General features: G+C 34.8%; 1 protein-coding gene across 2 annotated transcripts in view; it reads right to left on the bottom strand.

Moving 5' to 3' along the window:
- Window positions 1-27,151, bottom strand: part of LOC145683317 (trypsin-1-like) — a 632,151-nt gene extending 605,000 nt beyond the window's left edge. For both annotated transcript variants that reach the window (XM_081754670.1, XM_081754672.1), the window contains exons 1-2: window positions 27,036-27,151; window positions 12,740-12,837 (exon numbers count right to left, since the gene is read on the bottom strand). In XM_081754670.1, the coding sequence (XP_081610796.1) occupies window positions 12,740-12,837; window positions 27,036-27,081 (144 nt within the window). In that variant the 5' untranslated portion in view covers window positions 27,082-27,151. The remainder of the gene's footprint in view (window positions 1-12,739; window positions 12,838-27,035) is intronic.
- Window positions 27,152-27,427: the final 276 nt, after the last annotated feature.

The raw sequence follows: 27,427 nt of genomic DNA, 5'->3' as shown, positions 1-27,427 counted from the left end.
GTCGCTATACTGTCCACTATCACATTGGTCCAGTTATTTTATTACGTTCAGGCACAAGATCGTAGACTCATATTTAAAAAAAGAAAGTCGATAGGTGGACGAATATAGACACTATTAAACATGTCGAATGCAAGCATCATTAAAATTGTCATGCGTAAATTGAGGTAAGTTAATAATATTATTTTCATCCTTTATAAAAATTCTGGGGAGGGCCAGCTTTGCTCCTAGGCGGAGCCGGCACCCACTGGACCCTCTCTAGTTCCGCCTATATAAATTCCTGATATATGCTTTTGCAATGTGGAAATGGTGATGCCTTGATTCACTCTCTCTCGCTCGCTCGCTCAATCTCTATTTATACAGAATATAAAAGTGGATGTATGTGTGTGTTTCAACATAATTCTGATATATCTAGAGCAATTTTAACTATATTTCTTACAGTCTGGAAAAGAGTATTGTCGGGATACATATCAAAAGTGCTAGAAACGGGTCGATATTAGTATCGAATCCATAGTTTCGTGGTCGCTTAGGTGAATAGTCCTACTTTCAATTCAAGTCCAATTAAGCGCCCATTAGCACCAAGGGTGGTTACGTAGCACCATAAAAATATCGACATCAACCGATATCAGAATCGAATCGTAAGTTTTCAGCGCAGCTAACACTGCCGCATTTCCCATTAGTCCACATTAGTCCATATTTCACATAAGTCCCATTGCTTAGAGGGCAACATATTTGCAGCGTGCGAAGTTAAAACTTGAATAATATCTTATTTTTTCCTTATGAAAAAGTTAAAAATCAAGAGCAAATATACTATTTCATGAACAATCCTCTTTTACTATTGTAATATATTTAATAATAGCGTTAGAAATCTAAAAATAATTCAGAACATGTTTTACATTTGTTATTTTTTGATACGTAGTTGTAGCTGTAGCATCTAGTGAGTGGTATTTAACTGTAATAAATTCACTAATTAAGCATATTCGAATTAAGTCTTATTTTTAAGTAAGGGATGAAGGGGCGGAGAAATATGTAGTTATTGGGGACGACGAGAGCAAAAGTGCGAATGTATACCGAGTTTGTGTGTAGAGATCTTAGGATGCAGAAGATGAGGGGCAAGATTAATGAGCTTGAACAGAGGTTGAAAAGGAAAAGAAAGATATCAAATGATGGACCGGAAAAAATGTAGCCGGGAATTAGAGATCATCTTTTGTTGTAGTTATGTAGACCTTGAATTCTTTTGCTGTTTTATTTCGGTAATCCCCGGGAGAATATTGGGATGAGACTGTGCTTTCGACAATTAGTTTTTTGGCAATACCCGGGAGAGTGTTGGGTTATATTAGTTAGCCGAACATGGTGTTGATTTTGAATAATCGGACAAAGTGTTGGAAAATAGAAACAACAAATGAAGGATGTTACTAAGTAGAAATAAATAATGTGTAATCTTGCTGATGTAGAGTTGGAGCCATAAGTGGCTGAAGTCTTTTGTATTTGTTAAGGGAAGTTAGAGCCAGTGTGGCAATTGATATTTTAGGATTTATGAGCCAAGCGTGGATGTTGATAATAAGGTTGAAGAGCCGAGAGTGGACACTGTTATTTTAGGTTGATAAGGCAAGAGTGGCTTTGGATATTTTAGTGGCTTATGGTAATGCCAAGTGCGATCATAGTTATTGTTATAGTTTTTCGGATTCAGAAAGGCTCCTTTTTAATTGAGTGTATTGGCCTAAAATAATTAAAGGTTGACAGTAAAAAGAAAATGGTATAATTCATTTGTAAACTCTAGTAGATTTTAGAAGTTAATTAAAGCAATACTTTGAACCGAAGGGACCAAAAATAAACAAACTTAACAATTATATTACATATCCTTAGGGGGGTAGAAGTCCGTTTTTTGCAAAAAATTTAGTATCTCACAAGGCCTTGAACTACGAGCTGAAATTCAACATTTAACTCTTTATTCAAAATAAACAGAATATGTCCTGAGATTTTTAAAAATTATTTTTTTTATGAGCGGGAGGTGCATTTTCAATATATTGGTAATTAGTAGTGGGTTGATTTGTAAAAATAATGAAAAACGATTGATATGAAAACTACAGTTCTTCGAATTATATACCCACTGCTTTCTATTTATAATTGCAGAGCTGGTGTTAAATATATGGAGCGTTCAGAACATAAGGTAATCAAGCCATAAAGTTGAGAGAGAATGGTCATAAACTTTGTATTCTAAACTTAATTACATGGGCATTTTCAATTAGTACGGCAAGCTTAATTATATGGAAAATTAGTTTTTCTTTCTTTTTTACGTTCGTTTGCATTTCCTTGATTTGAGACTTTTAAATTTCATATTATTTTCTACTGAAATGTGTATATAAGGCAACAAAGAAATAATTATATATGATAAATTTAAATTCATTTTAATTCGGAAGATGAGAATAAACTTTACCATTGTATATCTTAAAGGTCAGGTCCACCAGTATTGTAACAAGGAGGTGCTTGAGCCATTGACGGTAGCATTTCAAACTTCGATAAGTGATAATTTCATAATCTTGTTTTATTACAAGTGTAACCTCTTTAGTCAATGGAGACGAGGACGTGGATCATAGGTCAGAGTTGATGACGATGGGTTTTGGTGGGTCGGAGTTAGTCGCAATGGTTCAAAGTGATTCATATTTGGTGGTGGTTCAGAGTGGATCACGATGGATGATGGGTCAGAGTGGGCCAATGGGTCATTTGGGTGTTGGGAGATAGTGGGTCATGGTGGGTCGTGGATCAAATTTTCATTGACCCACACCATCTTTTGTTAAAATTGTACTAAAGAGAAGAGGTACCAAAGATGAATGTCGGCTATTATGCTCAAATTTTGCACATAGATAGTACCCCACCAGAAAGCAATATATCTGAAATGGTTCACGGTTCCACCTCCTAGAACTCGAGATGTAGGGGTTTGTCTGATTGGTTAAATTAAAACCTTAATGATTTATCCTTCAACAAGCAAGATTTTAATGATCGTTTCAGTGGCGAAGTCAGAAGAACACATCCCTTGTAATCGTAATATTGATAGTTTGCGGAGTATTTGTTTAATGTTTTTCTGACTCACATAAATATAAACAAATCACACATACAGGCAATATAACATATTTTGTGAGAGTAATTTTGTGGTTCGTTGGCGTTTCATCGCGTCTCTGCCAATGGTAGTAAAATTTTCAAAATGGAACTGGGGACACCGCGGATCGTCACTGCGGGACCACCAATTTTGGCGTGATGTCAATAGTTGACCATCTGTAGTCCACCGACGCTTACAGCTTAGAGTAATGAACGACGTCTTTGCCTTGTTGACTTCATGACTACCGACTTATTATTATTATTATTATTAGTAGTAGTAGTAGTAGCAGTAGTAACAATAGTAGTATAATTGATAAGAGAATAATTTTATTGTCTATGTATTGTCTCCGTAGGACTACACACAGGATTTGGATGGTTCTGTTTCGTCTCGACTGTAATCCGAGTCGAGTTGGAGGAAATTTTTCGCGCCAAGTCCTAGAGTAGACCTCAAAGTTGTCTGTTTCGAATCGAGTCGAGTTTCAAAGAAAAGTCGCTCGTGCCCATCCCTATTACTGAGAGCTTAATCGGAGTTAAGCGAAATCGAAAGTCACACTATTTCTCTAAGCGACCCCGAAAACTATGAATTCGACACAAATATCGATCATTTTCTAGCAATCTTTTATATGTATCTCCCTCCTAGAATTCGAGATGTAGGGGTTGGTCTGATTGGTTAAATTAAAACCTTAATGATTTATCCTTCAACAAGCAAGATTCTAATTATCGTTTCAGTGGGGAAGTCAGAAGAATACATGAATAGTAATCGTAATATTGATAGTTTGCGAGGTATTTGTTTAGTGTTTTTCTGACTCACCTAAATATAAACAAATCACACATACAGGCAATATAACATATTTTGTGAGAGTAATTTTGTGGTTCGTTGGCGTTTCATTGCGTCTCTGATAATGGTAGTAAAATTTTCAAAATGGAACTGGGGACACCGCGGATCGTCACTGCGGGACCACCAATTTTGGCGTGAGGTCAAGAGTTGACCATCTGTAGTCCACCGACGCTTACAGCTTAGAGTAATGAACGATGTCTTTGAATTGTAGACTTCATGACTACCGACTTATTATTATTATTATTATTAGTAGTAGTAGTAGTAGTAGTAGCAGTAATAACAATAGTAGTATAATTGATAAGAGAATAATTTTATTGCCTATGTATTGTCTCCGTAGGACTACACACAGGATTTGCCTGATTTTGGTTCGGCTCGACTGTAATCCGAGTCGATTAGCAGGAAATTTTTCGCGCCAAGTCCTAGAGTAGACCTGAAAGATGTCTGTTTCGAGTCGAGTCGAGTTTCAAAGAAAAGTCGCTCGTGCCCATCCCTATTAATAAGAGCTTAATCGGAGTTAAGGGAAATCGAAAGTCACATTATTTCTCTAAGCGACCCCGAAAACTATGAATTCGACACAGTAATCTTTTATATGTATCTCCCTCCCATTCACCATAGGTAACCCATCAACACTTTTTTTAGACTATAAAAAATGTGGTTAAAATTACTCTAGGGCAGTGGCTCTCAATTTAATTCCTACCACGTCCCCTTTTATCACTTCCTCTTGCCAGCGATCCTTTACAATAAGCTTGTGTGGGATTTTTAACATACCTATTTATATAATATTTGGACTAGGAATTAATTCGTGCGGGTGGACAAGAGATGGCGCAACGAACGGAGCGTCCCACAGTTCCGTGTATCCACACATGTGTTGCAAACCCCTGTCATCGCGTATCGTTCGTAGTATAGGGCAGTGGATTAAAGCGTCAACAACACCAGTTTGTAGTTAAGTGAACATGGCGCAATTTGTGCCTGAGAAAGTGTTTTTGCGGGGTGTCCTGCTGCATTACTTTAACATGCAGAAAAGTGCGACTGAAAGTCATCGTATTTTGGTGGAAGTGTATGGTGACCATGCTCTAGCTGAGCGAACGTGTCAGAAGTGGTTTGCACGGTTTAGAAGTGGTGATTTCGGCTTGGCAGACCAAGAGCGAACTGGACAGCCAAAAAATTCAAGACGAAGAATTGACAGCATTGCTCGAGGAGGATTCGTGTCAAACGCAGGAACAACTTGCAGCAGCATTAGGCGTTGATAAAACAACAGTCTCCAAACGCTTGAGAGCCATGGGAATGATTCAAAAGATGTCACATTGGGTTCCACATGAATTGAAAGACAGAGACGTTGAAAGACGAAAAACCATTTGCGAATTGCTGCTTCAACGACAGAGCAGAAAGGGGTTTCTGCATCGAATTATTACGGGTGATGAGAAGTGGATCCATTACGAGAACCCTAAACGAAAAAAGGCCTGGGTGAAATCAGGTGAACCAGGTCCATCAAAACCAAAACGAGATATTCACTGTGCAAAGGTTATGCTGTGCATATGGTGGGATATGAAAGGTGTGGTGTACTATGAGCTGCTACAACCGGGTGAAACTATTAATGGAGAACGTTATCGACGACAATTAATGCGTTTGAAGCAAGCTCTGGCCAGAACACGACCAGAATGGGAGAACAGACATGATAAACGTATTGTTCAACATAATAACGTTCGCCCACATGTCGCAAAACCGGTCAAAACCTATTTAGAAAATGTCGGATGGGAAGTTTTACCCCACCCGCCGTATTCATCAGACGTTGCTCCTTCGGACTACTACTTGTTCGATTGCATGAACAACGATTTGATTGGACAGATGTTTACTTCGTCAGAAGATATCGAAACATGGGTCTCTGACTGGATCGCTTCCAAGGATGAGGACTTCTTTCACCACAGAATCCGTACATTGCCTGACAGATGGACGAAAGTGGTGGCTAGCGATGGTCAATATTTTTCTTAAGGTATTTATGTATTTTGTGTTTGTACTACAGCTTCAATGTGTGCGTACCAACCGCACTAATTAATTCCTAGACCAAATAGTAGAATCAGTTTCTTGTTTATAGTGAACAGTGCCGTGGCGTGGAAAATCAGCGCCCGGGTATACGATTATGTCTCCGTACATATGAGTGAGGTCGACAGACAAACTGCGAAGCGGCACAATGGTTGGTACGAAGCTCAAGACAATTTTCAAAAGTAAACCCTGCCTTTCCTTGTTTTTGAGCATATTTTACTACGTTTTTCCTTCTATTTTATACATGTGCACATGCACCTTCCTAACATGAGTAACACACTTCCTCCGAAATTTGTGGCCCCTTTTTTCGGCGTCTGGCACTGACAGTGCATTCAGTAACTGTAATATCTATATTCCCAACGACGAAGGTGCTGGTTCAAGATCGATGTTAAACTCCTTCATTGAAGAGGTCATTAAATATCTGATCTAAGCCCAACACTTCTTGACAAATATCAGAATGATCAATCGACAAGTCTTTGCAACTGGTTTTCTGTAAAAAGGCCTTGGACAAGTTCTGCCTGATGAGAAAAGAAGAATATCCTGGTCCTGGTCTGCTGCTTTAAAAGTAATAATTCCATTTGCTATATCGTACCTGTGCGAAAGTGTGTGTTTGTTTTTTTTTCATGGTAAACATTAAAACATAGACAAGAAATCGCTTACCAGTTGGAAACGGCTTGATAATGTTCGTCACGAAGATTGAACCAAGCATTGCTGCACTAGTGAAATTACGCCATGCTTAGGTATCTCATTAGGTTTCAATTTTAATTGTATTTCAATGTGCAGGTTTTATTGCACGTGTATTTTTCTAGTATTTCTATATACAAGTCTCATTAGTTTCATATCATACCCCTTTCATTTAAATTCATTTTTAAACAACTCTGCACCCTTTGAAAATGTTTAGTAGACTTATTTCTTATTGTTCTTTAGAGTATGTATAAAAAATAAAAGTATGCCTAACAGAACAAAATTCAAAATAATATTTAAAAATAATATCCGGTATTAGATTCTAACTATGTTTATCTCTTCCGCTTAACTTCGTGACTCTCTAGGGGCCATGACACTCAGGTTGAGAAACCCTGCTCTAGGCATACATGAGTTTTGTTGGAACATACATACATACACTTTTATATGTATAAATGCAGATAAGAGAGGTTTGAGAGAGAGAGCGATTAAGGTATTACCGCTCTCAATCTTTTGCGATTCGTGAATTTCTTACGCGACAGTTTGGGGCTAGCTAGTTTTTTTTTGTCTTGAACCACGATCCGATTTTCGATATGCTCTACCTAAATGCTGTAGTGCGAATATTGAAAAGTTGCCTGCGTATGAAAATAGCTGCAAATAAATACATTACATAACTTATTTATTGCTATTACACGATTTTCTTAAATTGTATTTAATATTCACATATAACATACCGACGTTCTGTCAATACCTTAGATCTCATATTTTAGAGATAAGTATTAGTTATGTCGTGAAATGATATGAATATATATATTCAATTGATATATACGACTGATGAATGTAACTATTTTACATAATTTTCATGCATTGAGGAAAGTAGAATATCATAAAAGAATCTCACCTGAATGGGTATCGAACTCACGATTTAAACGCTCGGGGGTGTACTACTGAGCTAACATGACCACTTTTGGAGATGCTTCTGGAATATAACTGACCTCATACGTAAATGCTCTTTTCCATATGGAAATCACAATGACGAAACGAGAGTGTGAATACATAGTTTCGAAATATTGCATCATTAAGTATTTCAATCAATGTTACTTTTTTTCTACACTTAATATCATTTCAACATGTCGTATTATATTTAACTGAAGGAAAAACATTTCTCTACATTTTTTCCCGATTTCTAAGGTTGGCTTGGAGGTTCGAACCAGCAGCTTTAGTTTACTTGTTTCCTAAGATACTCGAAGTTGGACTTCGAAAGTGTTCGTCTCGAAAGAGCTATCATCATATCGATCAATCTGTTTGGTATATGGTATATTTTTTTATACGTGTAAAGTCAGTATAACCATTCATTCTTTAAACAGCTCTTCGTATGTATTAATATTACTTTATAAAAACTGTTTTGAATATTATTATTACGGCGCACCATTTTCAGATTTCTTTCGCGAGTCGTTGACCAAGTCGTTCCCCGCAATAGGCGTGTCGTGCATGTAAGCAATCACACGCCAGGTACCAGCTTTTACTTATTGCTTCCTGCTCACAGCTCAGAACATTGGTAACTATGGATAGACGTACAGCACTAATTGCTTTATGGGAGTTGGAAGGCTATTCTGCAGCTGCTGCTAGCAGGCGAGTAAGTGTCCCGGCCTCTACAGGAAGGCGATGGTTTAGGAAATATGGTGCTAGAGGTCAGACTTCTAATGTACGATCTCCGGTTCGTCCTCATGTGTCAACCGAAGCCGAAGATGCGAGATTAGTAAACGAAGCCCGGTTAGATTCACTAAGGACGTCTTGATAGCTAAGGAAAACTTCTCTCTTTCCTGGTAGTAGGTATACTGCACTGCGAAGACTTCGTCATACTGGGTTACGTGGCCGTGTTGCTGCCGTGAAGCAAAAACCTCTCAGACAACCACAAAAATTACCGTCTCGCGTTTGCACAGGCGTTTGCTGGTCGCAATTGGGAAAACGTAGTTTTCTCAGATCAATCCATATTCACAACATCAAATGACGGACGCCGTTTTTAGTATCGTCCGGGAGGCACTCGATATGACCCTGGGTATGTGGCCGCTTGCAATCGTAGTGGCCATGTATCTATTTCATGTAGGTGATGGATTTCCAGTCACGGAGCAGGACAGCTTCACAGAATTGAAGGACATCTGGACAATGCTCAGTACTTACACATTATGAGTAATATCACGGTGCCATCTGTACGAGTATTTCAGCCTGATGGTGTAATTCAGTTCCAGCAAGACCAGTCGCCAGTACATACTTCCCGTGTGGTTCAGGAATGGTTCGCAAGGCAGCCTGAGATTGATTTAATTAACTGGCCGCCTTGTGGAGCAGACCTCAATCCCATGGAAAATATATGGGCAGAAGTGAAGCGTACTCTAAGGGACAGTGCCCTGAGGCAAATCCACCAAGAACTCAGGATGAATGTGGCATCTTGTTTCCGGAGCATGCCTGGAGGTAGGGGAAGGAGATAGATTTGTCACCCATTTAATAGATTCCATGCCCAGAAGAATGGGGCGTTTAATAAATTCAGAAGGGTCTTGGACACAATATTAGTGTCCCCGCCTTAACTCCCGAAAACAGCCCTTTTCAGGGCTACCTAAACGCTTCTGAAAATATTTCTAGAAGTAAATCACTCCTTGTATCCGATTTCCGTGCAATTCTACTAAAAAAAATGATAAATCGCTGGAGGATTTGAACTCAAGACCTTTTCATTGCCAAGCCCGTACTCTACCAGTGAGCTAACATGAACACGCAACCCAAACACGACTTTCAATTTCTGGTATTGGATGACAGTAATCCTCATATACTTTGCAAATGGTGTATTTAACTTTGATATTCCGCAACACACACACACACATAAACAAAGCGGGAGAGAGAGAGAGAGAGAGAGAGAGAGAGAGAGAGATGAATATACAAAAGAATATTCAACGTATTAGAATGACACTCTAAGTAACGACATTCCGTTCTAAAGAGAATTTGTGTTTCTTCCAGTGACGTTAAGGGGATCGGGAAAAATTATGTGTCTTGAAGCAGGATCCGATAATCTTAATACTCTTTGGTACTTTGGATACTCTGTTTATACACTTTCTATATCCGTAGGAATATACTGTATTTCACGAATGTAAATGACATGCTGTAATGAGAATATTCAGAAGTTACAACTGTATAACATATAGCTGAAAATAAACACACTACATAATTTATTTGTGTACCTACTGTGAACACCTACCTATCTCAGATGTTATATTTTAAACATAATAATTACTATGTTCTGCAATGATTATGTGATATATATATATACAACTGGTGTATTTAATCAATTATTTTATATAATTTTTCATGCATTGCGGAAAATACAATTTCACAAAAATTATTGTCCCAGATGGGAATCGAACTCGCAACCTTAAGATGTGAAATTCGACACCTTACCAGTGAGCTAACACAAGGACTTTCGGAAACACGCTTTTAGCGAATCATGTATAACGGTTCTCAAGATAATAATGACATTCATATCAACTACAAATCAACTAGCTGTTTTTGTTCTACTTTGACTTTTACTTTAGTACTCAGGCGAGAATTGTGTTCTATGTCTTAACGTTGAGCATTCTTTTACATATGGAAAGATTCGTTTACGAATCTAAATGTTCCATCACGTATGAAGAGCTAAATGACAAACAAGCATCTGCTGACATTAATACAAGGTTTCGAAATATTATATCATTAAGTATTTCAATCAATGTTGCTTTTTTTCTACACTTGGTAACAAGTCTTATTATATTTAAAAGAAGAAAAGCACATCTGCAAAGTTTTCCCGAGTGCAAAGGCTGGCTTGGAGGTTCGAACCAGGTTTACTTTTTTCCGAAGATACCCAAAGTTGGACTTGTGTTTTTACAATTGAGAAGTTTGATGGAATAAGGGTGTAATTCTAAAATAGACATTTGGTTAAAAACGATGTTAAAACTTTAAGAAGTGTGATTTGCTTTCTTAAAGCAATGTGATATGCAGCATTTAATTCAGATATTGGGTTTCAATTTTGACAGGAGGCTAACCATGCATGTTAAAAGCAACTTATGCGTTTGATTCAAACTGGGTGAAATCTCACTTACGCCCCTATTAAATCAAACTTTTTTTTAATTACACGCCTTTACTGACACCGAAAGTCCTATATTAGCACCAATTTCGACTTAAATCAGAAATGAAAATGAATTTTTTGAGTTTTACGTCCCACGGTTATGCCAGCTAGGCTAAAGGAGACAGGACTTAAACCAAATATAGAGAGTAAGAATGAATTTATTCTCAGGGAATGCTGAAAATAAATATAACACATTTTTCAATATCACAATTGGGTCATTTAAATAGCAATACTAACCCTTGTGTACTACCATGGGGTCACTTGTGACCACAAAGGAATTTACCTTGATATATCTTTGAAGCGAGTGTGATTACAATTACGTTTTCTCCTGTATTTTTCCCAAGAGTATGCTAAATATACCTACTAAACATTTCAGTTGTCTGTTTAGTTCTGCGTAAGGAACATTTTTTGTGTGTTCGGGTCTCAAAAAACACCATGGTAATGTTTATGTACGTATACATTTACTGTTCATTCTTAATTTAGACTAAAAGCCAGAGCTAGCACAAAGCCAACAGATAGTACAATTAAAACTATCATTGTGTCGTGGTACGTTCCTCTTGTAAGCACATTGACATACAAAAATTAAAATAAAACTTATAGGTTCCACTTGCAGTTATATTGCAATATATTCTGATTTGTAGTTTCTCATGATATTGTATGATATAATGAGAAGTCGTGACTTCTACTTACGTTTTGTACATTACTCAGTTACATACCACGCTGTACGTTTTATGATGGACTTTGTAAAATAGATCGAAAACATGTGCTCAGTGATAGCGATATTCTAAAAAAATTGGAACACGAAGACGTCGGTGACTGTGACTGTGATAACAATTTTAGCTGGGGTGAAAGTGACACATCAGAGCCAATTTTGTAAATATCCAGTGAAGAAAGTGCCGAAATGGAAGAGGATATCCATAGAAAAAAATGAAATTAAATGAAGAGGAGGACATATCTGGAAAACAATTTAAGTCAGCGTGAAAAACTCGACAGTACTATATAGTTCATGTTATACTTGGGACAAAAGAAGCAGGGAAGAAAGTCGATAGTCCGGAGAAATTTTTCCATTAATTTTTAGATGAATCCATATTTCAAGTGATATAAAGTTGGACTAATGAGACGTATTCTCTTGTTTGGAGTAAATACTAATCTGGAGCCAGTTTTACATATAATAACAGAGATTTCTGATTTGAAAGTCCTTGTTCGGCTAATTCTGTTGTTTTGTCTCAAGAAGAGTTTGAAAATTAGCACGAAAGAGATTTGGACAAGTGATGCCGCTGGACTTCCTGCTTGTGTAGCTTCTATGAGCCGTATTCGATTTTTATTGCTTGTGTCGTTTCTGCTATTTTATGTCAATACGATGTTCACGTTACCAAAAGAAAGAGTTGATAGTAATTGAGAAGAAAACTATATGGTAAAAATATTAATATTGTAGGTACTACAAACTTGAATTTACTATTTTTCAATATCAGCAGATAGTGGCTGTAATTTTTTTTTCAAAGACCGAATAAGAAACAACAAAAATTTATATATTAATATATATAATGAGAAATTTTATTTTCGGTACACTTAGAGTTACTTAATTTAGATGGGGACCTAGAAGACCACATACTAATTCCTGTGTAACAATTTGTTGGAAGTACACAAGGGTTAAAAATCAAGGAAGTAGTAAAATTTAACCATGAAAGATTTAATGATAGAAGAGTGTTTGAATCAAAAATCTACTTTAGACGCTCAATTATTCAAAAAATCTCTTTCTCCTCTCTTATTGCCACATTTGATACGTAAAGGGGCATATTTGAAACATAACTCGTTATTAATTTTACTCTTTTTAGCGACAATATTGTGATACATAATGCTTCTTTGAGATGTGATAATCTCTTAAAATTTACCTGTATAATAATTTTTTCACTATATGTATTTTAATATATTGTACTTACCACAAAAGGAAATTCACCTTCCTCTACAGGAACACCACCAATAATCAGTGGCATAAATTTGCGGTTTGGTCGTCCTATGTGGTGTATGTTTAGTGCATCTATAAAAATAAATATTCAGTGATATGCTAATATTTTTATAGACATTTAAAATTTTCAACAATACGCTATTTAAAACAATGGTATTTTGGCATAAGTAAAATAACTAGTATCGGGATTGAAAATAGATTATTAACCTCACAACTGCGTTAATCATACTGGAAACATATAGTACCAATATACTGTATAGATTTATATATTGCTTATTCATTTAATTTACTTACTTTTTACATAAGTAAAATGGATTTGTGCTATGAATATATTTAGCATTTTACACGTTTGCGTGTTTTCTTATCTTTTTTAACGTGCGGAAAGAAAATAAGGATGTAATGTGCTTCAGTAGTTGCAGTCCCCTGTTCGAAATATAGTTTAGTATTTATAAGGTGTACAAGATTATAATGAATCAAACACCATGATTATGCACCTGATATACCACAATTATATGTATATTGTGCAATATATATCGAATTTGACACATTAAAAATAATGAAAATTCAATTCTTACAAGATGGTTCTTCGTTTTATGTTTCTTAGTTACCATATCAACGAGATAAAACAGATTGTCATAGCAACCAAAACAAGTGATTATATTCATACAATGGAAAATGATAAATTATTTCTCTAAATGTTTTCTTCTTCTTCTTAACAGCTTCTGCTTTTTTAAATAGCACTTTTGGTCCTATATGGAAACAATATTGCGAGGAACATACAAAATATACGTTATCGTTGTATATAGGCTCCCGAACTATAGAACCTCTTAAATTGATTACAATTGAGGAAAGAATCCTAGACCGTTAAGCATTTCGTATAAGTGGTTACCTTACTTTTGAATAGCATTTAGACATAAAACTTAAAGTTCATGAAACACTATATTATTTTCAAATTGTTCCAATATAATTCTTATATTTTCTGATAGTGGATTTTATTTTAAATTTCATTGTTAGTAATGAGAAAGACATGTTGAAAATATGGTAAGTTAGTTACCTATTTAGGTCCTAAATAGATTCTTTAACGCAATACCATTTGTGCTTGATAACAATAAAATTGGTGTAACTTAAAATACAACATACCATATTTCATTAATCGCCGCCTAATTGGCATAACTTTGATAGACAATATTTGTGTTCAGGCATAGGTGTGATTGCATAACATGCGCGCGAAGTGAAAGTTACAACGATTCTATAACCTAAATAAATTGTAAATATGAGTGTATATAGATTGGAAATTATCCTTAATTCTCATGCATTTCTTGCAATCATTAATATAACTGTCTGGAATTCAAACGAAGTACGAATCACAAATTAATTCATAATATTAAAGTGAAACACAACAAAAACTAATTGGATATGTTTTGATGGACGGCATAACTTTACCTCAAGTTACATTATCAAATATTCGATTAGGTTGCATTGAGTGGCACAATCTTGTGTACAGTCCCGTATGTTATTAACTTCACCAGTTCTAAGCTTCTATTTTGAAAATTTCTGCCACTTATGTAAATAGTACGAAATTAGGTTGTTCGTGGAAAATTAGAATGGTGGTTTACATTGCTCCTAAAAGCTGTGTGATTATTACTTATGATTCTTCTAAAATTAATTTAGGTCATATTACCATTACGAGAAAATCCAATATTACTTCTTGTATTATGATTACATTGTTCTCTAGCATTGATATTTCGAACAGCAATATGGTTAGCTTGAATTTAGTTAGTATTACCTTGCAACATAGACTGACTCTAATAATTTTCAACTATCATAACTAAATGATTGAATTAATACACTGCGAATAGATCAATATTAGCTGTAGTCCAAACGGTAATAATACTCGCATTGATGAAATAACGGTGATTCCTGATAATATGAATTGATCTGTTTCAAGTCATTGCATGCTGAAGTTACAAAATCTATAAGATTTTGTCCACTTTAGGATCAAAACGTCCGTTTATAATCCAGACATTACGGTTTGCTAAAATAAGGTCGTTCTCAAAATTTGCCATAAGCGCATTTTCAAAATCTGAATAATTACGTAAGTTAAATCTGATAGATTTATACCATGGCGGACAAGATCGTAAAAAATATGTGGCAAAATTTGGAGGATATTAGCCTTAATTACACCAATTAGGTCACATTCCTCTTCAAATATTTCTAAGGTACTAGTTGGGATATCCTTAGATCTACCGCTAAATTTAGTCAAGGATTTTGTTTCATTAAACTTTAGGCTGGTAGTCCTACCAAAATACCTTAGATGTCTAGGTTTTACGTGTGTATTGTTTCTTCGATGCAGTCTTCTTTCTCCATAATCGATATTAGAAGCGGTGTCATCCCTTTCAGAATAACATTCTGATGGATTACTGTCGTCTTCACATGGTCTTGATTCAGGTCTCTTTCGTTCCATATACGCTACGTTGGCCGGATCGCGATTACAATTTGCTGTACTAATTTTCTCTTTCATGGTCTGTACTTCTTGTTACAGTCTCCGAATTTGGTTTGTATTGCCATTAACTTGAGTTTCTAATACACAGACTGTACTTCTCACCACCCCAAAGCTATCGATAATTAGTTCTTTCCTATTGTCGGTTAATTACAGTTTGGTATTTATGGTATATATCTGTTCCGATATTTGATCTAGTCTAGTATTTGAACGGTGCGCTATTTGCTCTACTTTTGTATCCAATTTTTGTGTTACTTGCTCCATTTTGGTATCCGTGTACTGTTCTATTTGTTGTGTTAATTGTTCCATTTTAGAATCCAACTTGGAATCCAACTGACGTATCATGGAATTCATTTGCTGCACTAGCTGTCGTATAAGATCAATCACATCTGTTCATGTCACAGTTACTGGTATATTGACATCTTCAACTCTAGTACTGGTATTCTCATCACTTTGAATATTCATTTTGGTTGTATGACATATTTTCCTTTTATTTAGCAATAAAATGTAATCCGTTATGTTTGAGGCTATGAGATAGTTTACTGAAACTTCTGACTTATGTCGACGGTCACGTTTCGGCACCATCTATATGTAACATGCTTCTGTCGTCACACTTTCCAGTTCCAAATATAGTTTAATATTTATAAACTGCACAAGATTATAATGAATCACACGCCACGATTATGCACTTTAATATATGTACATATCTATATATATATCGAATTTGAAACATTAAAAATAACGAAAATTCAATTCCTACAAAATGGAGTATATTTCTATGTTTCTTATTTACAATATCAACAAAATAAAACAGGTTGTCATAGCAACCAAAATAGGAGATTATATAGATACAATACAAAATCTTAAAGTATTTCTTTATATGTTTTCTTCTTCTTCTTCTTAACAACTTGTGCTCTTTTAAATAGCACTTTTGTCCCTAAACAACAACAATACTGTGAAAAATATGCAAATCGTTGTAAGGACAAGAAGTAAGAGCTTAGAATGTAATTCTTATATAACTTCTACAACGCGCAGAGGGAGTGTAACGCAAGGGTGAATCCAGGGGGTGATCAGGGCTATCGTCCCCTTCAGAAGAGGAAACTTTCCAATTTTATATAATGTCATTAGATGTAATATGCATACATTATTCCTTTTGATGAAGTATTACCAAGTGTGAATGAAGTATTACCAAGTGCTCTTCATCATGAAAACTCCAGACAGCATACAGAAGATTTTATTGTTATGTAATCAGTTATAATGTTTCAAGTGGCACTGTTAGTCCAAATTAAACTGATGTCTACGAATTTCATTTTCCACCAACATAGCGGTAATATGTATAATATACACACATGTATCAAATTATAAATTAAACGTGTGATAAATTCCTATAATATTTATTAGAAGTAAACAGAAGATATAAAGAAGAGTTTAAAATACTGTAACATTTCGAACTACAACATGTCAAAAATAGAGAAAATGTTCGTAAAAGAGCTAAATGCATGGAATAAAGATCAATACTAGAGAAATATGAAATAACGAAAGGTGAAAAAAGCCACGGATAGGTCTTCTCTCTCAGTTTCAAAAGGCACTTACTGGTATTATGTTGAGATTCACTGGGTAAATACCAGAACCACGAAGAAATTTACTGCTGTTCCAAATGTACTTGAGTTTTCAAATACAACAGAAAAAAGGCAACTGTTCGTCCTTAAATCAATTTGCTGTTTTTCCTGTGGCTTGGCGAATAAATGAGGAGCACTGTTCTTCGACTTAAATTTAAGGGATTTGTAGATATCTGTACCTAATAGCGGCAACTAGTGTTTTATGTGGCGCGGAGGAAAGAGCAAGAAAATTTGAGTTTGAATGCAGAAGTCTATGGTTTGAGTATTCCTATAATGGGTGGAAGACCGATCCAATAGCAAGAGCACGATACCACTATTTTTGTGATTAAAAAAAATGTTTCAACCACGATATGAAAGTTATCTGTCATGTATCCAGAGTCTGACATGACAATGACCGAAACGGGAACTAGTCCATAATTAAGTTCTTCTCGCATTGGATATTATAAAAGGAGGAATGTAGAAGTCGTTATCAGTAACGCATCCCGTTACTGTTATAGTCTCTTCCTTTCCCTCTCTCGTAATAGACTTTTGAGTTCGTTTTTCTTTTTCTGCCAATACCTTTCTAGTTTGAAAATTATATGCAATCCAGTTTCATAACAATTGAAAATATGCGAAAGTAAAAGGCGCTCTCCATTGATTCAGTCATCAAAGCTTCAAGAATATTTTAAAAGTATTCTTCTTGAATTTAAGCTTGTCCAAACGATAGTGGCTACGCCTTTCGCACACTGACATTTGGATGTGATTTTGATTTGGTAGTAGTCCATATAACCAGTCATATCCTGCACTTATTCTCCTTAACGTGAACGAATTGGGAAGGTCTTTCTTCGCTGCATAGTGATGAGTAAACCTCTTAGTATTGCCATTGTTAATTGGGAAATCTTTCGACTCCAATTTTAACATATGGTGATTCAATTTCTCTTTTCCAAAACCAAGTTCAACTGAACAAGCTAATTTAGATTCATATCCGTTTTTTCTAAAGTCTGTGTGGCAATACCCTTCGCTGAATTCCAAATGTTCTACTCGCAGTACATATATATTCATACATTCTTTAATCGCGGATAAAGCTGCCTGTACTGCTTCTTGTTCACCTGAACATCGTTGTGTCTGTCATTGATATCTCCAACCACTGGACTGAAAGAAAAGGGAAATATTTATGTAGCTCTTTGTCATCATCAAGTGATCATTAACAGTGATCAAATATCTTATTTGTTGCTATTTATAATTAAGTATTGAAAGCAACCGATGCGTAGTTCACAGTTCATTAAATTTTAAATATTCAACTAGCAATCAAGTGTACCAGTACGTATTGTCTTGAATCAGACATTTAAATTACACTATATACTTTTTAATTCTTTGCACCATTCACTTCGGGTAATTTTCACATGTTTGCGTTTTAACCCACCAATAATATAAATATTTTGACTCTAAAACATAATTTTCGTACATATGGCTATTTTGATCAGTAGGCTTTGTTCTCAGCTACGTGAGATAGAGTTGCATTTATCACTTCACCTACCTTACTTCAAATGGGAATATATCCACTAATAATTACATATTATTTTCAAACACAATCGTTTCTGCAGTGCTTTAATATTATACCATAACATATTAAAATATAATGTGATTTTTCGTGTTTAACTTACCTCCAAAATTAGGTTCTCGTTTCTGCAACTCTTCTTGCCTTACAAAGGCTTGTGTGTGGTTTATTATATATTGATCACTGTTAAAGATAACTTAGAATCTTGGTTCTGGGTTTTAACCAAGTGTGTGCGGTTTCCCCTGAATGACTCTTTAAGTAAAACCTATTCCAGAGATTGGAGCTTTTAAAAGTAGCCCTAGGTAGCAGTATTACAACCCACCGTCTTGCAAGAGTTTACTCAGGACACAAGTTAATATTTAAATTATACAAACTTTATCTGTGTCCTATTTTCTTGCATTAGAGAACATATCAGATTTAATTCAAAATTTCCATAATATTAAACTAAGAAAATAAATATACTGTATGGTTTCCTAAACCGATTTAAAAAGACTAAACTAACAATTCGATGGAATTTGCATTAACGTTTTACAAATACAGTTTAATATTTCAGTTTATATTTTTGCAACTCACCATGCGGACTTAGGAAAATACCATACGGATTATTTTAGAACCATTTCTATTCTTTGAGCGCCAAATTTAAGAACATCTTTGAGCCATTCGTAAATATGTTTAAGGAATTCTCTTTAGTTGATAGAGACCATATTTCGATTATCAACGGAAAGTTGTGCTATTCGTATCTGTCTTCAGTAATATAGTTACTTCTATATAGTATAGATATATAGATTTTTACAGTTTAGTCCATCAATATGTGACGTTTTCTAATAAACAAACTCCAAATTTGCTACTAAATTCAAAGAACCATAAATAACACCATTATTATTGTGCATTATTGTTTTGCATTTATCTAGTTAGTTACGTCGAATAAGTTAAACTTTGAAGCTTAATAATTTATTAATATTGATTATAATTGGCTGAATCGAATGCATGCAATTCAAACGGTCTGGAGTAATTATTAGCGTCAAACCTGTTCTATGAATTGTAGTATCATATTATTTATAGGAACTGTGCCCGACTGTGTATGTAAAAACATCACCCAAAGTTTCATAAGAATCTCATAAACTGTACGAAAGTAAATTTCATGAGTGATTTGTGTTTTCTTGCTATTGGTAAATGCATGTTTTAAGCATGAGGTGATTTTTACCACAAATTATTATATCATACGCTCCACTGCCTTAGTAAACTAAGTTAAGGATATTCTCCTTGAATACTCATGTGGCTAGGCCCTTACATTATGTTGTAAGTATATGTTTCGTGTAGTTTTGGTGTTCAGCTTAAGCTTAAAATAATCCAGCTACCAGAGAAAAGTACGCCAAACAAATAAACCGTAAGCCTAGAAAAGTACAATTTTTTCCAAAATCGAAAAGAAATATAATATGTATGCAAAACATTATTTTAAATAGGTTAATTTATTTCTTCCAATTGAGTAATGTGAGCAGTAAATAGCAGACATTAGTAGTAGCGTGCATGAGGTGGTTTAGTAACACTGAACAAAGTGTTCTAAATTAATATATAAAATTACTTCATGAAAATTATTCGTTTTGTAATAAAGGTATAAAATATTATGTAATGCCATATATCATGCCACAATATGTATAACTTCCCATGACTCATTATTAAATTTTACAGCCTCTAACCGTATAGTGACAGTACGAAAGTTATACATATAATAAGAAAGTAAAATATTGTTTATAGTTACGTTGTTAGAATAGTACACTCTGATTGTTGTTTTTTTGTAACAATTTCAAGTAGTTAACAATGATGTAAAAATGTGACCTTTATTACTCTAGGTTGAATGTAGTGATACGTCGATACTACTCAACAATACTGCAGTTAATAACACCAGTTCAATACATATAGTATTTGTGAAGAATTATACATATTTAACACAATACTCTTCTGTTGCTTCAAAGTGATATGTCATAGCGATTCTCGTTTTTAGATGGAAGAGAGGAAAGAAACGTGAATGAATTACATATATGATCAGCAAATGGAAAGAAGATATGAAAAGTCACTTGATCTTTCTTTGGTATAACTGAATAAGATCGTCGTGGGTTTTATAATTTATTTTTTAAGTATTCTTTGAAAGACAAATTACATCTTTGAAATGTCTGCAGTAATTAATTTATATGGATTCATGTCATTGTACCTCCACAGTTTCTTTGTTATATATACTAAGAAAACGATGACATAATAGCAGGGAGAGCTGATTGAGCTTTCCGAAACTGGTGAACTGGGTGCTATTCATATTTCTTTGTATCACTTTTGACCTTTAGAACTCTCTCACAATGCATCTTCAAACTGAATATACACATGAGGCTAAGTATTTGGGATGCTATGATTAAAACATATTCATTATTAACTAATTTGTTCCAAATTTCCCTTCAGCTAAACGAAAACAAATTTAATTTGTAGATGGACACGTTTGTGTCTGTTTGTGTTTCTGAGTTTACTGTATCACTATTATGTTTTTCGGATAAAGAAGAACGATAAATGAAGTTGGCAATTGTAACATGGTGGTACGAGATTGTATGACGAAACGGGAGACTTCCGGGCACAATGCTTTGTACTAGAAATACACTCTGAATGAACGGAAATATTTAGTATTCAGAAGTGACCTTTTTTATCGACAGCGCTATTTACTATTTACGAAGATTTGGTACTAAACATTTTATAAGGTAAAAAGGTATTGTAGATAAATAATGCTGCAAGCTTAATATGGTATAATTCGCGTATGCAATTTGAATATGGAATTAGATTGGTTCATCTAATTGCACAAAAAATACGTTAAGTTGAAGGAAGTAGATCGAAACTAATAAATTGCGTTATATTAATGATGTTGATTGCTTAATTGAAGGGTATTCCTTTACACGCTGAAAACCCTCAATTGAAGGCATGAAAATGACAACCAGACAAAGACCAATTTCTCAAAAATGAGATTTTCATATATTCGAAATCTATGTTCAGTGGTCTATCGGTGAGTGTAAAAACAAGAGTTGTATGCTTATCCATTCCCCCACCAGAAGGCTTTTAAACTTACCCGTTTCTTCGTTGACAATGGGAACCAGACAAAGACCGGATGTATCTGGTTTTCGTTCTCAGTTTCTGAATAAATATGTTCTGGCTACCCTGCCTAGCACAAACATTTTGTTCGTAGTTACTTTCAGACAAACACGAGTATTGTAGTCCTCGTTCCACAAGTACTGCGTTGTGATGGAACTAAGTAGCGATAGTTTTGTGGTCGATTCAGATGCCGATCCAGATTTTGTTCCAACTGAATGTGATGATCGTGATGTGATACATATACAGCGAAAAACAAGAAACCGGAGGAGAAATGTGGAAAAGTGGAAGCAGAACATTCACAAACGTAATCGTAATAGCGGGAAACCACACATATCTAAGAGAGGAAAGTCGATGCCAGGACGTGTTTCCAAAGACTGTTCTTGTAAGAGTAAGTGCACTCAACAGTTGTCCAGTTCAGCAAAGGATAAGATACTACCAGACTTTAATAATCTGAATGATAAAGTATTGCAAGATGCATACCTGTCAGCGCTAATACGATTCTGTGAGATCCAGCGAAGGTGTCCTGGCCTCATATTGAAGAGACGGGGTAATCCATCACAAAAAGAGTTTGTAATTAAAGAGAAGAGAAATGCATCATTTAAATATTACGTAAACGTAGACGGTAAAGAACACCAAATTTGTAAAAGTGGTTTTGTAGTTTACATGGCATCAAAAAAGTAGGGTTGAAAGGCTTGCCTTATACAAAAAGGTCGGTAGCACGCCTCCGATGGATATGAGAGGGAAATCTGAGGGATCCAGGGTTAATAAAAAGCCAGAGAATGTTGTTCGTCAAGTAGTAGACCATATCAAATCTTTTCCTACTAGGAAGTCACACTATTCTCGAAGATATTCTCAGAGAGAATATTTACAACCAGACCTTACTGTAAAAAAATGCATGAACTTTACTTGGAGAAACATGAACCAGAGGTTTTCCATAATATTTCACAAGGGATCAAATGTAAGCCAGAAATTTCGTACGAATATTATAATAATGTTTTTAACACCACATTCAATTTAGCTTTTGGTAAACCTCGCAGTGATGTGTGTCCTACTTGTGACGAATTAAAAGTCAAAATTGATAGTGCAATAGAGGAGGATAAAATGAAATTGCAGTGTGAAAGAGAGGTGCATTTGTTAAAAGCACAAAAATTCCACGATGACTTGAAAGAAAAAAGCAAGCAAGCAGAGGAAGATCCATCAGTCGATGTTTTATGTTTAGACTATGAGCAGAATTTCCCTCTCCCTGTTCTACCTGTTGGAGAAATATTCCACAATAGACAAATATGGATTTATAACCAGTGCATTTATTCCGCCAAGACAGGAACATCAAAAATGTATATGTATGATGAAACAGTCGCAAAAAACGGAGCAAATGAAACTGTGTCTTTCCTTAATCATTACATTGAAAATTTCGTGGACTCTAGTGTAAAATCTCTGTATATTTTTACAGACAACTGTGGGGGACAAAACAAAAACGTAACTCTTGTCCAGTATTTGTCTTTTCTTGCTACTACTAAGAAATTTGAAAATATTGTTCATCACTATCCAGAACGAGGACACTCGTTTCTCCCATGTGACAGACAGGTTGCACAGATTGAAAAGCTCAGACGCCAAAAAGAGTATGTATATATACCGGAGGAATAGTATTCGCTTGTTCAGAGAGCATCCAAAAAGTTTCGCGTCATAAAAGTTCAGCAAAACATGGTCAAGGACTTTCATAATTTCTTGACACCTTGGTTCGTTAGGAACATAAAGAATGCGGACAAGGCGTTCAAAATCTCTACTTACAAGGTTTTCCAGTATAAAGACCAAAACATTTGTGTATCCTGTGGACACTCTCCGGAAATAGAATATGATTGTTTTGTTGGAGTCAAGAAGATTGCAGACATTAGTGAAGTAAACCTGAGCGACGCACCTCGAGCTTACTACAACTCCCTTCCAATTAGCGCAAAGAAGTTGCAAGATGTGCGCAAATTGTGTTCCAAATATGTTCTAGACTTTTATAAAGGATGGTATTCCAATATTCACTGTGTAGAAATTGAAAATAACACGAGTGGTACTGATACAGATCTGAACGATTAGCAGACATTTTCAGTGAGACATTTGCATTTTTGTCTTTCTGTAATGACGTTCTGTAATAATAATAAAAATAAAGATTGTTTTATTGTTAACTATAAGTATCTTGTACAGTTAAGAGTTACACTTAATTTCAACCACGTTGTAGCAATTATAATGGATATAAGTAAGTATTCTTTGGTCTTTACCTTGTTATCACTCTCACTGAGTTAATATTTTTATCTGGTTTTGTTTTCTACGTCTCCTGTAAAATTAGCATTTTGCTCTTTATCTGGTTGTCATTTTCATGCCTTCAATTGCTTTCCGCTTATAGTTTGTTAGCAATTATGCGTATTAGTAAAGAAGATATAAATAATAACAGGTAATTAATGTTAAAGCAACTTTGACACCATCTAAACGGTGTATGTAGTGACATCAATGTGTGTTTGTTTTTATTAGGATTAGCTTTATATACAAATTAAAACATTAGATTTATACCAAGGAATACCACTTGGAACACTATAGTTTGGTTAAATTATAATACAGCGTCTCCTGGAAGCCAAGCAGCAGCACAATTTTCAACAACTTTCAGAATGACTGGTAAATATTGGAATTGGAGTATCTGACAGACCGATACGTACTATGTATACATTAATGAGTATGAATGTGATTTTTCACGTAACAGACTATGCAACCGATATTTTAAAAATGTTTTGAAGACTGTATATGATATTCACAGACATCCTGATACGATTTTGTACTTAGTTGAGAATTTTAATGAATGTTTGTTTGAAAAAAAAGGAATTTTATTTTACAGATGCTGTTTCTTAGAAAAAAGAGAAACTAGTTTTAATTGTGTTACGACCGCTAGAAGCGAACAAGGGCGCCGATCCTGGGGGACCCAGTCCCCCCAAATCTCATGTATGCCCCCTATTCTATTTATGAATATACAATATATGGGACACTTTGAAGGCAAAATCCTCATATATATGCTTTCTGCATCTGAATACGCAACCTCAAATTTACAGAGTAATCGGCGCCCTTGGAAACTAAGTAATTTAATACCAGCTATTACGAGTAGGGGCTAGCATATCCCTGAACACTTACTTGAAATAGGTGTCTGTTACTTTAAACTTTAATAATAAAAAACTACTCATAATTTCCACAAGTTTAAACTTTATGGTAACTGTTACAAAATGGCTAACGAAATAGTAACTTAATGGTTTATTAAATGGTTTGTTTATTTATTATATTAGTTCGTAAATAAGTGGCATACAGTTATATCAGATCAGAAGTGTCGTACTCAGGAAAGTAGGTCTTCCTAAATCTTAAAGAGATTATATTGTGAAGTTTGCATTTATTGCAATATTTTTGGTAATTTGAGACGAACTTTGTCTTTCACCCATTCCAATTGTGTTGGATCGAAATACTGATCTTACGATTTACTGGATTCTTTCAGTTGCTGTTTGTTGGTTGTTTGAATGATTGGGTAGGGATGTTGTTCAAAGTGGAATTCGTGCTATTTCTAGTGGTTGTAACGAAAAAATGTGTCTATTGGGTACTGTGGACTCCTTTAAGGCAGACAAAAAGTAGCCTGTGTTCAAGTTAGCATTTGGTAATTTACAGATCAGTATCATAACTTATGAATACTCTGGTACATATTCTACTCAATCTGTAACACAATAAGTTGCAGTGAGAATTAAGACTGGTTTGCATTTTTAATTAAGCAACATATGTTTGATGTATTTTACGAAAATAGTTTTCCATATATGAATTATGAGACTTTTCATAAAGAAGCACTAACATCCGTTCTTTGATGTACAGCATGTCCATTTTACTGACCGCCTATATTTCTTTCCCTGTAATCAATTTCATATTATAAGAATCATATATTCGTTTAATACGAAGTAAATTGATTGTAAAATAGTGCAATATACCTGTATATAAAATCAACATTAATAAGTAAATTATCTTTTAAATCTATGTGATCGCCATGGACAATATTGTTTGAATTAAAACATTTCCAAATCGTGTTGACAAATTTACGATCTGGTTGGAGTACTGTGAATTCATTATCCCTCCACTGCTGTTGAAAAATACTGAATGGAACATGCTGAAAAACGCGTCCCACATTATGCCATAGTATTTCTAGCGCGATTTGTGCATTTAAAGTATAGAAAATAGTCGTATCCCTAAAGTGATTAGTGCATTTAACGTCTAGAAAATAGCCGAATTGGTCCACGTGCTGTATACAATTTTATGTTCAAGTTCTCAGAGATTTGCCTCGTTAGATGCAGTCAGACATTATTACTGATAAAGAAGAAGATGGAAAGACGAAACCTTTTAAATGCTGCATGTTAAGGAGTAAATTAACAGAATAATTTTTACCAGTGAAATTAATGCCTTAAAGAATCACACGGTCTCTATAGCCATGTACATTTTACTTTCCTACACAAGAACGGAAGATAACCACAATTGGCATGGTAGAATATGTGCTTGATTTAATTGAGATTTCATAATTCTTCCGAAATGAGTTTACGTCCAGAATCATTATTCACACGAGAACTGGTCTCTTTGGAGGAAAGAACGTGGTTACACTCTTCTTTGGTGCCCTACTAATATATTCTACATCCCCCAGTTGGAGCTGCAAATATGAGGATGCCAACCTAACGGAAAATAGTTGCCAGTGGGGCAAAATAGGACTCTCCTTCAGTGAATGTGCTACTGTGGAGCATGATACTGTGCGACATAAGTGCTAGTGTGTTCTTTTTTTTTTAAAAAAAATGGACTGCCAATTTTACAGTAGTCTACTTCTGTACGCATTAAACAATATTTTAACATTTTTGGTTAAAACCTGTAACTCATATATCATTTTAACTTCTTCGCAAAGATCATACTTTTCATTGGTTAGATCTTGTACTACGTGCAGTTTTGCGACCATTATTACATGCAAAAATCATCCCAATTAATAACTTGGATATTGCTAGTGTGACTAAGATCACCAAATACACTTTAATAATTCTTGGACTTGTATTTACTGTCCTCGGCCCTTGTAAGTTTTTAGGTTAGAGTTGGGTGACAATTTCACTCGATGTTGTAATAACTGGCATCACGCTAAGGCATATTTCATAACCTACGCAGGCCTAGGATACTCATAACAACATAATTCCTGACTTAAATTGAATTCCCTCTACTACGCAATAGTTTATGTTTCTTTATATATGCACTTAAGTAAATCACATGAACGCATATAAAGAATGTAGATGAGAAATTTCATTTTCGTTGCTAAAGAAAAAGTGCATTCAATCTTTAATATCAATTCATAAGTGCTCGTAAGAAGTGAGTGTAATTCGTTGTAGTATTTTAATATGTTAAGATAATTATTTAATTCTTATGTAAAACATATAAAAGAGTTCATCAATATATTTTCACTTACTGGAAGAATGTAAAATCCAAATTATTGCGAGTGTCAAGGAAAACATGTCTTTGGCTAAGAAAAAAATAGCTTATAGGTCTGCTTTACCACTTTCGTGCTGACAATGTGCCACAAAGAATGATTCTTCCAGGATGTAGTTATTAATTGTTTAATTCATAATATTAAATATTTGTTATACGGAAAGACATTTATCGAACACGTTTGATGGTACACACAGTCACATATTTTCAATATTCACAATGGCTTTGAAAGTCAAGTTCGCTAAACAATATACAATTTTCAGAAACAATACTTCTAATATACATATCCACATATTTGCTTTGGCATGGAATATTTATCATTTAATACTTTCTCATAAAGATAATTGCAGTTATTATTCTGTTGAATCTTAT

This window comes from Thermobia domestica, chromosome 4, assembly GCF_964235325.1.
Source record: "Thermobia domestica chromosome 4, izTheDome1.hap1.1, whole genome shotgun sequence".
Taxonomy (NCBI): domain Eukaryota; kingdom Metazoa; phylum Arthropoda; class Insecta; order Zygentoma; family Lepismatidae; genus Thermobia; species Thermobia domestica.
The sequence above is the reverse complement of the archived record's forward strand: the minus strand, read 5'-3'. Positions and strand labels throughout refer to the sequence as shown.